We start from the raw sequence: 15,739 nt of genomic DNA on the forward strand, positions 1-15,739 counted from the left end.
CCTGTGAGCACTTTGGGAGGCTGAGGCAGGTGGATCACGAGGTCAGGAGATCAAGACCATGCTGGCTAACACGGTGAAACCCTGTCTCTACTCAAAATACAAAAAATTAGCTGGGCATGGTGGCGGGCGCCTGTAGTCCCAGCTACTCGGGAGGCTGAGGCAGGAGAATGGCATGAACCCAGGAGGTGGAGCTTGCAGTGAGCTGAGATCGCCCCACTGCACTCCAGCTTGGGTGACAGAGTGAGACCCACTCTCAAAAAAAAAAAAAAAGGTAGCTTCTGAAGATAGTGAGTATCAGTAACTGTGTGTTTATTCCTTTAATTTATAAAGATCAATATTATCTCTACTATATGTAAACATTTTATAGTAACACGAATATGGCCAGATGTGCTGAACATAATGGTGTTCCCAAGACCTGGGCAGTATATACAGTAGTGTTGCATTTAGATACTGTTGCTTCAGGCTGGTACTATGGTTAGGATAAAAGAAAAGGAGCTGAAAGACACTTCAAAAATAGTGTCAAAGCTGGGCACGGTGGCTCACACCTGTAATCCCAGCACTTTGGGAGGCTGAGGCGGGCAGATCATGAGATCAGGAGATTGAGATCATCCTGGCCACCATGGTGAAACCCCCTCTCTACTAAAATACAAAAAATTAGCAAAGTGTGGTGGTGAGCGCCTGTAGTCCCAGCTACGCGGGAGACTGAGCCAGGGGAATCGCTTGAACCCAGGAGGCAGAAGTGCAGTGAGTTGAGGTCACGCCACTACACTCTAGCCTGGTGACAGAGCAAGACTACATCTCAAAAAAAAAAAAAAAAAAAAAAATGGTGTCACGTATGAAAACAGACTAATTATTTTTATTCATTTATTTATTTAAACTGGAGTCTCACTCTGTCACCCAGACTGGAGTGCAGCGTTGTAATCTCAGCTCCCCACAACCTCTGCCTCCTGGGCTCAAGTGATTATCGTGCCTCAGCCTCCCGAGTAGCTGGGACTACAGGCACGCACCACCACACCCGGCTAAGTTTTTGTATTTTTGCCAGAGATGGGGTTTCACCATGTTGCTCAGGCTGATCTCGAACTCCTGAGCTCGAAGGATCCACCTGCCTCAGCCTCCCAAAATGCTGGGATTACAGGCATGAGCCACTGCGCCCGCCAAAAACAGACTAATTTTCAAAGCTCTCATGAAAGCCACATTCTCCTCCTTCTTTTCTTGCTCTTGACCTTGCTATAGTAAAGCCAATACTGAACTCTGTAGAGACACACAGTAGAGCTTAGTCTTCTTGGAAAGGGCAGAAATTACTAGGTAGGTATATCAGGGAGGTTTCAGATTCCCTACGGGAGATGTGCTGAGTGAATTTAGTCTGCTTCTCTCAGGCTCAAAGGGCAGAGACTCGTTTTTATGACTTCATTTTGTGATGTTAGTCACATTGAGGCCTGGAGGCAGGAGAGAGCCCATAAAGGCTCATGTTAGTCCTCTGATTCAATCATCTGAAGAGAGACTTGGGTGGCTCTTAACTTCAGGAAAGCCACACTTCAAATATGCCCTATAAGGCTGATCTTGTAGTATTTCGAAGACTTCCTTTTAAATAGATTCCATAGGCTTCTGAATAATTGTTATCACAATGTTATGTAGAATATGCAAATGCTAAAGTAAACATAAGCACGTGTTTGAATTATAAACCCTAATAGATAGGAGGAAGCACTATTCCTAATTCCTCTTGACAGTGTCAGCACTGCCAGGGGCTCAGCTGAAGGCCTTCTGCTCCCTGACACTGTTGTCTTCAAGGCCTTAGAAAATCACTTCCGAGCTCTGGTTTTTTGGGAAAAGGTAATTTGGCTTTTCTGGGAAAGCATGGTGCAAAAGATTCATCCAGAAGGATGAATAATTCTTTTTTTTTTTTTTTGAGACGGAGTCTTGCTCTGTCGCCCAGGCTGGAGTGCAGTGGCGTGATCTCCGCTCACTGTAAGCTCTGCCTCCCGGGTTCATGCCATTCTCCTGCCTCAGCCTCCCAAGTAGCTGGGACTACAGGCACCTGCCACCATGCCCAGCTAATTTTTTGTATTTTTAGTAGAGACGGGGTTTCACCGTGTTGGCCAGGATGGTCTCAATCTCCTAACCTCATGATTCGCCCACCTTGGCCTCCCAGAGTGAAGAATTCTTATAATCTAAAACTGCAGATGGAGATCTAAATACATTTGGAAAGGAAATTTGTTGAGAGTGCCACCAATTGTCTAAAAAGTAAGTAATAAAATTACCAGATGTGACTAGGCATGGTGGCTAACACTTATAATCCCAGAACTTTGGGAGGCCGAGGTGGGTGGATCACCTGTGGTTAGGAGTTCGAGAACAACCTGGCCAACATGGTGAAACCCTGTCTTTACTAAAAATATAAAAATTAGTTGGGCGTGGTGGCAGACACCTGTAATCCCAGCTACTCAGGAGGCCGAGGAAGGAGAATCATTTGAACCCAGGAGGCAGAGGTTGCAGTGAGCCGAGATCATGCCACTGTACTCCAGGCTGGGCAACAAGAGCGAACCTCTGTCACACACACACACACAAAAAATTACCAGAGGTGTGTATAATAATTGTTTTAAATGAGTACATTCAAACCTTTTTCCTTATCTATAAATTTATGGCCTTGAACAATAATGCCTTTAGGGCATCATTTTTATGATATCAAGAGCAAAAAAGATATAAAGTTATCATCACAAAACCAGAAGCTCTAGCCTGCTGTAAGGGGTGATGTATGAGGTTGTCGGATTTGATAGCAGATTGCTGGGCAGATTGTTAAATTTGCCTTCTCTGGTGATCTTTTACATTTTGACAAATTCTTCCTTGTTTTAAGATGATTTAAACATATGGTTATGAAACAGATCAGAACTTTTAAATCAAATTGAAAGTGTACTGCCTGGAGTACAGGTGTGTTACAGTGAATATATACATAAATAAATGGAAAAGTATGCACAAGTTGGAAAGCATTCCCTTTCTGGCAATATATTCTGGAGAAGCAAAACAGTGGAGAAGAGGAAAGTTGCGAATTTCTGTGCTAAGGTCGTAATTCTCTTACTCTCTAATATTCTGAGTCTCTTCATTATGTCTGAGTTTCTCACCACTGGAATGGAAGCTCCACAAAGGCAGGGATCATCATCTGTGTATTTATTTATTTATTTATTTATTCTTTTTATTTTTTGAGATGCAGTCTCTCTCTGTTGCCCAGGCTGGAGTGCAGTGGTATGATTTCGGCTCACTGCAACCTCCACCTCCCAGGTTCCAGCAATTCTCCTGCATCAGCCTCCTGAGTAGCTGGGATTACAGGTGTGCACCACCCTGCCTGGTTACTTTTTGTATTTTTAGTAGAGATGGGATTTCACCATGTTGGCCAGGATGGTCTCGATTTCCTGCCCTCAGGTGATCCGCCTGTCTTGGCCCCTCAAAGTGCTGGGATTACAGGCATGAGCCGCACCCGGCATCATCTGTTTTTAACTGATGTATCCCAATCATCTAGAAAGTGGCTAGCACATCGTAGGCTCTGAATTTATACTTACTGATTAAACAAATCCATAAAATGGTATTAATCATAGCAGCCTCTATATATTTGGCTTGAATGTTTCATGGGGGAGAAATGAGACAAAGGAGCTTGAACTTCCTTGGAAGAAGATTCTTATATAAATCCGATTAGACTCAATTTTTTTTTCATTGCTTACACAGCCTTCCAAATCAAAATCATCTTGAAGCCAGCAGCAGTTGACGTCTTCCAGAGGTAGTATGATGCCAAATCTCAGCCTTGCTCACCTCCCTTAGTGTGGCCTCAGCTGTATGCTGAAATATGGTAGTGAAAAGACTGGGCTCTGAATAACAGATCCCAGTTTTTTCATTAGTTGTATGACCCTGGCCATGTTTTTTAACCTTTGGTAATTTGGTTTCCTAACAATGGGGACATGAGTAATATCAAGCAGGGAGTTCTAAGGATAAAATGAGATAATTCATATAAAGTTGCCTGCATAGTACAGCACATGGGAAGCACTCCACAAATGTTAAATTATAGCATTTTGCCATCTGAGGATTTCTTCTCAGTTCATTTTCTTCTGTTCATTTTTCTGCTTGAGCACTTGTGTCAGTTTCCTTGGGCTGCCATAAAAATGACGGCAAACAAGATGGCTTACAACAGCAGAAATTGCTCACAGTTCTGGAGGCTAGATGACCAAGGTGTTGGCAGGGCCAGGCTCCCTCTGAAAGCTTTGGGAAAGGATCTTCCCTTGAGTATTTCAGTTTCTGGAGCCCCCGACATTCTTGACTTGTGGTGGAGAATCCCCATCTCTGCATCAGTCTTCACACGGTGTTCTTCCTGTGTCTCTTCACATCGTCTTCCCTCTACGTGTGTCTGTGTCCAAGTTTTAACTTTTATAAACACACCAGTCATCTTGGATTAGGGCCCACCCTAGTGAACTTATTTTAATTTGTTTACTTCTGTAAAGTCCCCATTTCCAAAAGAGACTACATTCTGAGGTACTTGGGATTAGAACTTTAGCGTATTTGATGGAGAGGGACAAAATTCAACCCCTAATAGAAGAGCAAACAGGAAAAAAACAATGAACTGAGGAGAATTCCTCAGCTAGCAAAATAATAGCATGATTCTTTCTTCTCAACTAAGCATGCCTTTCCTTCCCCAGCGGGGGTGGGTCATATAATTTGGCAGCAAATTAGGAGCTTTCAGGTTTAGGCTTACCTGTCTTACTAACAGTCTACATCAAAAAAAGTAACTCAAATTCTACAGACCTGGGTTACTTCAATGTAAAATGAAGGGGCTGAACCAGATGATTCTACCATGCCTTCTAATTTCAAAAGGTCATATTTACAAAGTGTGGCCCTCTTTTTCTCAACTGCAGTCAGTGTCTACCTCTCCTGGATTCTCTGTGCATTTTGATGTTCCTGTAACTAGTAATAAAGGCTCCCATCATTACTATGAAAAAATCAGTATGTGAGATAATTGATATGTTAATTAGTTTGAGCAGTTTCACAATGCATACATATATAAAAGCATCACGCTGAGCATCATAAATATATATAATATTTATTCATCAATTAAAAAATAAATAAGAAGGGCCAGGCGCGGTGGCTCATGCCTGTAATCCCAGCACTTTGGGAGGCCAAGGTGGGCGGATCACGAGGTCAGGAGATCGAGACCATGCTGGATAACACGGTGAAACCCCGTCTCTACTAAAAATACAAAAAAAATTAGCCAGGCGTAGTGGCGGGCGCCTGTAGTCCTAGCTACTCAGGAGGCTGAGACAGGAGAATGGCATGACCCTGGGAGACGGAGCTTGCAGTGAGCTGAGATTGTGCCACTGCACTCCAGCCTGGGCGACAGAGCAAGACTCCGTCTCAAAAATAAATAAATAAATAAATAAATAAGAGGAAGAATAAGTAGTTCTGATATATCTCAGGCAATTTCATTTGTCCCAATGTATACTTACATTAGAATCCCATTGTTCTTAATGCTATTTAATGAGAACACTGATCTTTTCCAATGAAAGTTTTATTAGATTTAGATTGATAAAGTATCTAAATAGTGCCAGTGAGCCTTTTTGTGTGTGTTTTTATTGCTTTTTGAAATTTTCTAAAATTTGTAGACATTTGTTTTAATGTCAAACACCCTCCACATAGAAATAAGATCTGAGGCATGAGGGTTTGTACTATGTGTCTTTTTTGATTATAGTATAATACAACTTCTGTGAAAGTCATAAAACCAAAATTCCAAGGGTTAGAGGAAATGAGAAATTACAGTTGTCCCCGGTTATCTGCAGTGTTGATTTCCTCAGTTTCAGTTATCTGTGGTTAAGCACAATCCAAAAATATTAAATGAAAATATCCTGAAATAAAGCATTTTTAGTTTTAAATTGCAGGCTGTTGGGAATAGTGTGATGAAATCTCACACTGTCCCATTCCCGTTCCCCAAGGCTTTGAATCTTCTCTTTGTCCAGCACACCAGTGTTGTCTATGCTACTGGCCCATTAGTTACATAGTAGCCATCTCGGTTATCAGATCAACTGCCGTGGGTATCCCAGTGCTTATGTTCGAGGAACCCTTATTTTGCCTAATAATATCCCAAAGCACAAGAGTAGTGATGCTCTTATATCATTATAATTGCTTTATTTTACTATTAGCTATTATAATTAATTTCTTACTGTGCCTTATCTTAGGTATGTATATATAGGAAAAAACATAGTATATATAGGGCTCAATACTGTCTATGATTTCAAGCATCCACAGGAGGTCTGAGAACATATCCTCTAAAGATAAGTGGGGACTACTATAAATGCTGCCACAGATTCACAGACTATTGACAACTTTCCTGAAAGTTTGCTTAGAATATCGTTTACTTAAAAGTACAGACCACCATTATACTTAAAAGTCTACTCTGCCACAGCTAGAAGAAAATTTAAGAAAGAAAATAAGAACTCTATGCCTACTCTGGGATGTAACAGTTTTAGAGTGCTGTAGCCAACAAGGGTCGACCATAGATAGATTCAAGATCACCAAATGGCATTTTCTTGGCCTTGTCTGAAAACTGCTGCCCCAAGTGTTCACGGGATTGTTTCTTTCTCTTTCAGCTTCCTCCATTCTCAAAAGGGAGAAGCGGCTGAGGACAAAGAATGTACATTTTAGTTGTGTCACCGTGTACTACTTCACCAGGAGGCAAGGCTTCACAAGTGTACCCAGTCAAGGGGGCAGCACCCTGGGGATGTCCAGCCGCCATAACAGCGTGCGCCAGTACACTCTTGGCGAGTTTGCAAGGGAGCAGGAGAGGCTCCATCGGGAGATGTTGAGAGAACACCTTAGGGAGGAAAAACTGAACTCCTTAAAACTAAAGGTAAAAAACAAACTCATTTTCTGCAAAGTCTCATATCCTTACAGCAATTTGATTGAGTTAACCGTTTTCATATTTATAATCACGAACCAAACTGGGCATTTTACATAACAGACTGCTGGCTGACATTTTTTTTAAAGCAAAACAATATAATCTGTTTACTGAAAGCAATGTGGGAAACTTATCTGACATCATTTATTCATTCATTCCACCAATATTTACTATTGAATATTGTGAGATCATATACCCTGTGCTTGGGCTAGGGCTAGTAGGTGACCAAAAATAGATGTGGTTCTCTCTCTATAGGAACTCACAGAATAATAGAAAAGAAAAATATTAAAGTGCTAAACAAAATAAAAGCACAACTTTATCGAGTGCAATGTAGAAGAGTTGCAAGGTATTAGGAAAGTTTATAAGAGGAAATTGATGTGGTCAAGGGAGTCAAGGAAAGCTTTCTCAAGGAAATGAAATGAAAATCTGAAGAGGCGACTAGGTGAAGAGGATTGGCAAGAGCATTTCAGATATCAGGAAAAGCCAGAGCTACTGTATTAGTCTGTTTTCACGCTGCTGATAAAGACACACCCAGGACCAGGTAATTTATAAAGAAAAAGATTTAGTGAACTCAGTTACACATGGCTGGGGAGGCCTCACAATCATGGCAAAAGACAAAAGGCACTTACTACATGGTGGCAGCAAGAGAGAAAGTGAGAGCCAAGTGCAAAAGGAAACCCCTTATAAGACCATCAGATCTCATGAGACTTATCACTACCATGAGAACTCTATGGGGGAAGAGCCCCCAGGATTCAGTTATCCCCCACTGGGTCCCTCTGACAACACATGGGAATTATGGGAGTTACAATCCAAGATGAGATTTGGGTGAGGACACAGCCAAACCGTATCAGCTACCTTCTGCCAGGAGGGAGCACAGTGAGTCCACAACGGCTTGTGTGGCTGGAGCAGAGGCAAGAAGAGTGAAGTAACATGAAGGAGGCAGGAATGGGGCTTTGTAAACCACGTTAAGGTATTTTTTCCTCTTCTTCCTAAGGCCATAAAAAGTCATCAAGAGTTTTAAGCTGAGTTGGAGTGGCAGGATATGATCCAGCTCATGAAATGGTGGGAGAAAAAGTTGCGGATAGGGTAAGCAGTATTGAGAGAGGATGGAATATGTGAAATTAGACCAGTTAGAAAGCTATTACCATAGTCCGGGAGAGAGGTGACAGTAGGTTATATTAGACTGGTAGGGGAGTCGAAGAGGGATGAATAGAGGGAGAAATTTAGCAAACAAAATCACCAGTGTTTGATGACAGGTTGGATTTAGGAGGGAAAGAAGGAGATTGTCAGGAATGACCCCTAAATTTCTGGCTTGCAAAACTGAATGGGTTGTAGGTGATAATACTGTTTGCTATGACAGGGAACACAGGAAGGGGACAGGCTGAGGGTGGGATGTGGAAAGTGATAGTGAGATCATTTTTGGACATACTGAGTTGGAGGGGCTTTTGAGTTACCAAGAGATGGCAGGAAGGTATCCAAGTGGAGAAATTTATTTTTGTGCCACTTTAGAGATTAAATGGGGAGAAATACGACACTGAAAACATCTTTTGTCAGCTAAAGACACTCTTCCATTGGATTATCACCTTATGAATTCATAGGAAATGTTTTTCCATCATTATCTAATGACAACGAAAATCTTTCTTAGGTAATGCAGGGTACTTAACATAAATGGTCATTTGTTAAGTACCTGAAGCACCGTAAGCACAGCTGGGTTAGTGTTACTTTTAGTTTTCAGAATAAAGTCAGTCAGCAGGGGTGTGATGTGTGTTTCAAAACATCTTGTTTTTATGTACTTTGCAATGTATGTATGTGCCATGTTCCCAATTACATGGCAAAGCAGTCACTTAAATTAAGCTGGATACAAGCTAGCTTAGAGCATGTCTCTTATTTCCTTTACTAGTATTTTTGGCAGGTTTCACTGAAAGTCTTGGGTCTCATTAAAAGTTTTGTGGGTAGCAATCCACTATTATTGTTGTCGTTTTTTATGCTTGCTCTGCGTGTAGCTTAATTTAGTAAAAATTCTCAGATTTGCTTCTCTTCTGAAATCCACCCTCTGCCTTTGTCACCCACAGCAAACCAACTCTACCCTCTAACCAAAGAGTGAAATCGTTCTCCAAATTCAAGTATTGGTAGCACAATAGTAATGGCTGCCAATTATTAAGTTATTTTTATTTGCCAAGTACTTTATGCCCTTGATTTAATGTAATTCTCTGGAAGACCCAGTGGAAAAGGTAAATTATTAGAACATGTTTACAACTGAGAAAAAAAAGAAGCACAGAGATGTGAAGTAACTGGCTCACCAAAATAGAAAACAGATTATATTATCTTATTACTTCCTATTCTTAAATTAATTGATTAGCTCCTATAGGCATTGAGAAAGACAATATTTGTACCTATGGGGAGTCATCCTGTCTGGGGTTTGGTACTGTGTGCAGTGGTTTTTAACAGTTGGGGGACTGACTTGCTATCTGAGAACCAAAAGATTTATTGTGGTGAACTTTGAGGCACATGGTACATGTGATGAATGTTAGGGGAAGCCACAAACCTATAGCAACCTTCCCCCATGTGCTATGTACTATAATTTGTATCCAGCTACTTTGATACATTTTTTTTAAACAAGCTGAATGAGAAAAGAAGGCGCAAAAAGACCACTCTATTACTAATTTGTTTTTTAAAATTCTGCTTAGTGTTAGATGTTGGAGAGGCAATCATCTGAGCGAGTGTCAGGTCTCGGTTTGTTATTGGTAAGTGAAAACACAGTTTTCCCCTTTGGTGAAATGTCAACAAAAGGCATTTGGTTATCATCACTACTTCCAAATAAATACCAACCTAAAAGATGAGATTTTTAGATGATCCAATCTTAACTTCACTGTGTTTAAAGTATTCAGAAACACATGTCACACAAAGCTAAAAGATCACAGCAATGATCTTTTAACAATAAGCTTTTTAAAACTCTGAGGAGAATTAATGGAGAAAAACTTGTGTATATTTTCACTGTAATTCCTCTAGTAATGAACTTTTATGATTTTAAAAATATTATTGACCATGGTTTAGCTATCCAAAGTCAGCTACCCCAAAACACAGCTATTCAAAAATTTCACTCTGATACTTGAAATTTCACTTTTAATGTGATATTTGTTTGAAATATAAACACCTCTGGTGTAAGTAACAAAATATAGATGCCCCTCAATTTGTGGCGGAATTATCTCCTGATAAACCCACTGTTAAATTAACATATCATTAAGTTGAAAATGCATTTAATACATCCAACCTACTGAATATCATGGCTTAACCTAGCCCACCTTAAACATGCTCAGAACACTTATGTTGGCCTACCGGGCAGGAAGATCACAAACTGGCCACACAGTTTGCCATGGGGTAGCAGTTGTTCATCCTCATGATTGCATGGCTGAAAATACCCTGCATTGCACGAGGGTATTGCTAGCCCAGCAAAAGATCAAAATTCAAAATTCAAAGACTAGTTTCTACTGAATGTATACTGCTTTTGCACTATCATAAAAATCATAAAAAGCTGAACCATCCTAAACCAGGGACCTTTTGTAAATGTGGCTAAATTGATTTCATTATTTTGACTGGGGCAGCAGAAGGGTCATTAGTACAGAAGAGAATTCCAAAAAGAAAAGTAAGCATTGTTAAAGACAAACTTTGCTCACTGCGAGTTGGCCTGAGTTGGTCCTTTGTGAGTGGCAGTGAATTGCCTGCTGAATAAGGAGGGAGGAAAGGCAGCATCTGACAAGACAGACATTTCCAGAGACATCATTATGGAGACATGGAATACAGCATGGGAAACTCATTGAACTCAGAGCTACATAGTTTTCCTTCTACTCTGAGAACCAACAGCCCCAAAACAGGAAGGAAAAGCTCCTCTTTCCACTGTGCCTCTGAATCTTTCCAGGGTATCTCTGCTGTGTTCCAAATAGAGAACCCGTTTATATAATGGCACCTCTCGTGATGGGGCTTTAATAGAGAAATGTGAGAAAAAGAAATACATTCATAGACACTTCTAGATGTTGTAATACATCTATAGATGTTATTTTGAAAACAAAAGTAGAAATGTATGTTTTGATTATAAAATTGCTCCTAATTTACTAATTCATCTTCCAATCAAGTTATAAGTTTAGATATATCAAAAATAATATGTATGTATTACCTTAGTAGAACAAATCCAATTCTATTTGGGGGAGTCCAGGTGTGTCTTTTTTTGTTAGTGGTGTTGGTGTTTCAAACATTGGCTATAAACAACTAATAGAGAAAGCTGATTGAATAAAATGCATTTCTAGAAGAAATAAGTAGCTTTAGATTTCTAAATTACAGAGCACAGTTCTTCTTCTCTGTCAAGCCCATTCAAACATGTCATACTCTTCACAGTAATCAGTGCAGTCATCTTAATACTCTACACTTTTCCAAATTAAGTGCTTAGATTTCATCATCTGCGCTATATTGTTGAACAATTACATTAGCCTTTATTCCCAATTCACATGTATCTGTAAAATGCATTAGGCAGCCATTTGTATGTTTTAAAAGAGCATTGGTGTTTCAATTGCCTCTGGGTTCTATCATACTGGATTCTACTACCTTGTTCTAAGAAATTTAATTTAGCTTCCACAGCTTTGGCTTGCTTTTCTCTTAATATTTTTTCAACCCAAGTTGTTCCTCTTATTTCTGAGATCCAAGGGTCTATCTTCATTCTTGCTGCCATTTCTAATTGCTTTTCAGAATTATATACTTTTCTCAATTTCTCAGTCATATGTTCCTTGAGTAATGCGTGGCTGATACTTGCCCTCCTTCCCTCATTTAAAAACCAAACAAACAAAAACACAGTTGGCAGATGGTAAGTCTTCCTTTAATGATTAACCTTTAAAGAAACTCTACATAAAATTTTTTCATCCCAAATCTCAGATTTATGACTGTGCTCTACCCATTTAGTGACTTACCAATGTGATATTATAATTCTCCACTTCACCTCCAGCCCTTCCTTTGTATCTCCTCAAAAGTCTTATGATATATCTTCCAGATAAGGGCCTTAAATGCCCTGATAGATAGAAGGGATTAGAGGCTTTTGAGAGACGGTTGAACTATATCAATCATCAACATTTTTGGATGTGTTATTAACTATGACCCCATACTCTGATTCTTTATTAGATGTGTCAGAACCTGCTGGTCATGATATGTTTGAACTCCACTTATCCTTACAGAATTTCTGTTAGACTGTAGAGATTGCGCCACAGCATACTTAGTGTCACAGCTTCCGGAATGCATCCCCAAATGGAGGCCTGCTTTAACATCAAATGGAAAACTCTGATGTGCCAAATACCTGCTCTGTCACATACACAACCTATTTTGACAGAGAAAATTAACCTAAACAAAGTGATGGAGACTGAAAGGGTAGGCTGCAGCCTCAGGCAAATGCAATACATTTAAGAATATGTTCTTTCAAAATATTGTTGGTATTTTAGTTTAAATGGAACAACTAAGCATATGTAATCAAATCTTTAGTTTCTTTCTCTGCAACAAACATTGGACTGTTAATTTAGGGAAGTCAATTGCACTGATTCTTCTGATTAAAATGTGGGGTACATTCAGTGGTGTACTGGAGGCAGCTTGTTAAAGTTGCTCACTACAGTGGATTGTGTACTTCTCTTCCCAACGGTAGCTTGAAATCAGCTATGATGGGTGAATTTAAACCATGAGATTTGGCAAACATGACAAATTAGAATTTTTTTCCAGAGTGTCAGTTGTTAAATATTTACTAGCATGCTACTGGATCTGTCTAGCTTATTAGCTACCACTGAAAGAAGCAATGCTGGTCTAAATCAGAGGGTAGGAGAAAAAATTTTGAGAGGAAATTTTCATGTGTCTCATATGTTGGTACTATCATCATCCCTCCTAGTGACTGTGTGGTAATATGTATTCCAAGGTCCTATTGTGACTTCAGGTTGTTGAAATTCTCATAAGCTAGCAAAAACAACCAAACATTCCTGGTTCTTCGAGGGCGTAATTAAATTGGTTCCAGTTTGCCACCAGCAGTTAACTTTAGCTAATGAACTAAAGAACTATATTATAAGATTTGACTCAATATCCAAATGATATACATATTTTCCTTTAGTTTTTCAGAGACCTTATAGAGGAGATCATCTCTCCAACTCATACCACAAAACCAGGAATTTATTGTATTAGATACATATCCTATGCTTTCTAGCCTCTTATTGAACAATTCTGGTGATCCAGAGCACACAGCTTTTTGAAGTAGCCTATTTCATTTTGCAGCTTTAATTGTTAGAAAGCTCTTCCTTACATTGAGCAATGTGCTTCCATGTGGTTGCAAACTTTTGACCCGAATTCTGCCCCGTAGATACACAGAGTAAATCTTCCCTATTCTCTGAATTCTGGTTGTTTGAAAGCAATGGTGATGGGCATGCAAATATTTGAAGAAAGCTTGTGGGCTCTATGTGTTTCTGTTCTATAGGATTAAACGTCCTTGGTTCTTTCCACTGATCATCCCAGGGCATGGCTTGTAGGTTCTTTGTTGCCCTGGTTTCCCTCCTCTGGATTCAGTGCTATTTATGTCTCCTTCATAATATGGTACTTGATTGATCTGGACATGGTGCTCCAGGAATATGTTACATTATCTTCTCCCAAGTTCTGGACGTTCTTTCCATAGAATACACTAAGGATATAGTGGCTTTTGGACTGTGATCAATTTTGTTGTTCTTATTAAGCAAGTTTTGTTACATTTAATTTCAATAAACTTGGTCTTGTCATCTGTAGATGTGATAAGCTTGCCTTTTAGGTCTTCATCCAAGTTGTGGACTAAAAACTGCATTTAACAAAACAAGGCCAAGTTTAGGATATCCTCTCAAGGTAGCTATCCTCAAGAGTAAAAGGAGAAGCACCCCACCATGACCTCCATGGAGAAACATTGCCAGGGTGCACCACTGCTACTAATAGGATGTATAGATGCCGTATCCTTCATTCCTGACCTCCTTGGTGGTACAAAAAAGGCTGAGCATCACTGGCCTTAGAGGCACTTTTACTGCTCAGCTAACTAAAAAGTCATGTATCCAACCATATTCTTATTAATCAGATTACATTCCATTTTTCACATGAAGAGCATAAAAAATTCTTTCAGAGTGAAAAAATGGGAAATTTTCAGAACTAAATTCTTGTCTTAGAGACAAAATAAGAAATTCTCTGGCCAGGCAGGGTGGCTCACACCTGTAATCCCAGCACGTTGGAAGGCACAGGCCTAAGATTTGCTGGAGGCCGGGAGTTAAAGACCAGCCTAGGCAACATAGTGAGACCCCTTCTCTACAAAATGATTTAAAATTTAGCTGGGCAGTTGCATGTACCTGTAGTCCCAGCTACTTGGAAGGTTGTGATGAGAGCAGCATTTGGGTCCTGGAGTTGAAGGTTGTAGTGAGCTATGATTGTCCCGTTTTACTGTAGCCTGGGTCCCAGGTGACAGAGTGAGATTCTGAGAAAGAGAGAAGAAAGAAGGAAGGAAGGAAGGAAGGAAGGAAGGAAGGAAGGAAGGAAGGAAGGAAGGAAGGAAGGAAGGAAGGAAGGAAGGAAGGAAAGAAAGAAAGAAAGAGAAAGAAAGAAAGAGAAAGAAAGAGAAAGAAAGAGGAGAGAAAGAAAGAGAGAAAGAGAGAAGGAGAGAAGGAAAGAAAAAAAGAAAGAAAGGAAAGAAAGAGGAAGGAAGGAAGGAGAGAAAAAGAAAGAAAGAAAGAAAAGAAAGAAAGAAAAAGAAAGAAAGAAAGGAAAGAAAGAAAGAAAGAAAGAAAGAAAGAAAGAAAGAAAGAAAGAAAGAAAGAAAGAAAGGAAAGAAAGAAAGAAAGAAAGAAAGAAAGAAAGAAAGAAAGAGAGGAAGGAAGGAAGGAGAGAGAGATAAAGAAAGAAGAGAAAAGAAAAGAGAGAGGAAATTTTCAGGACTAGAGCACTGGTTTTCCAACTGTAATCCATGGGGTTTGAGATTAGGGGCCAGGGCAGAAAGCCCAAGATGCAGATCTCATTCTCACTTTTATCTTCCATATATTAAGGTTCTGTGTGGAATTTTAATTGAAAAGTGGACACTTTCCCTATAGTAAAATTAGGCAATAGTCTAATAATTACTGCTTTTGTTTTGTCACATGTACAGAGACCATCTTTTTACATATTTTTTTCTAGAATATTGTTACCCAGAATTAGCTTTTTTTAAAAAAAAAAAAAATTATTCCCACTTTGATTATCTTTTAATTCTTTTCTCTATGACTCTTCAAAACTGTTAGGCTGCACAACCATAACCTCAAGCTTTTTCATTGCCTGAAAGCATGAATTGTCTGGGCCTGGAGATTCTTCCATAAAACAGCTGAGTCTTCTTTCACTGTCTCCTCACCTCCTTTTTGTTTTAAATCCTTCCTGACATGCCTGTTCTTGCATTTTTGGTTTGAAGGTTTTTCTTTTTGAAAAAGACTCTGGAATCAGAATAGGAAGTAAATAATTCTGCTTTGTGACTTTGTACCTAGCCTTCCTTTTCATGTCTATTCTCTCTTCCTCCCCACCACGTCAATAACTTGCACGTATATTTGTGCTCTTACCGCATTATATCATATTTATTACATGCTCATCTCCCCCAGCAGACTGGAACCTCCTGATGTGGCAGAGCTGTTGTACATCTATAAACCCCCATACCTAGTATAGTGCTTAAAATATGCCATAGTGATTAAGAATATTCATTTATTCGTTTTAAAGATGTATTAATCAATTACTATGGGACTGGTAATTATCAAGGTGCAAAGGATATACTGGTAAATGAGA

At 39.6% G+C, this 15,739-nt stretch overlaps 1 protein-coding gene across 3 annotated transcripts in view; it reads left to right on the forward strand.

The window, feature by feature from the left end:
* Positions 1-15,739, forward strand: part of CSRNP3 (cysteine and serine rich nuclear protein 3) — a 210,754-nt gene that overhangs the window by 182,726 nt on the left and 12,289 nt on the right. For all 3 annotated transcript variants that reach the window (XM_005573356.5, XM_065525597.2, XM_005573359.5), the window contains one exon: positions 6,615-6,874. In XM_005573356.5, the coding sequence (XP_005573413.3) occupies positions 6,615-6,874 (260 nt within the window). The remainder of the gene's footprint in view (positions 1-6,614; positions 6,875-15,739) is intronic.

Source organism: Macaca fascicularis, chromosome 12, assembly GCF_037993035.2.
Source record: "Macaca fascicularis isolate 582-1 chromosome 12, T2T-MFA8v1.1".
Classification (NCBI taxonomy): domain Eukaryota; kingdom Metazoa; phylum Chordata; class Mammalia; order Primates; family Cercopithecidae; genus Macaca; species Macaca fascicularis.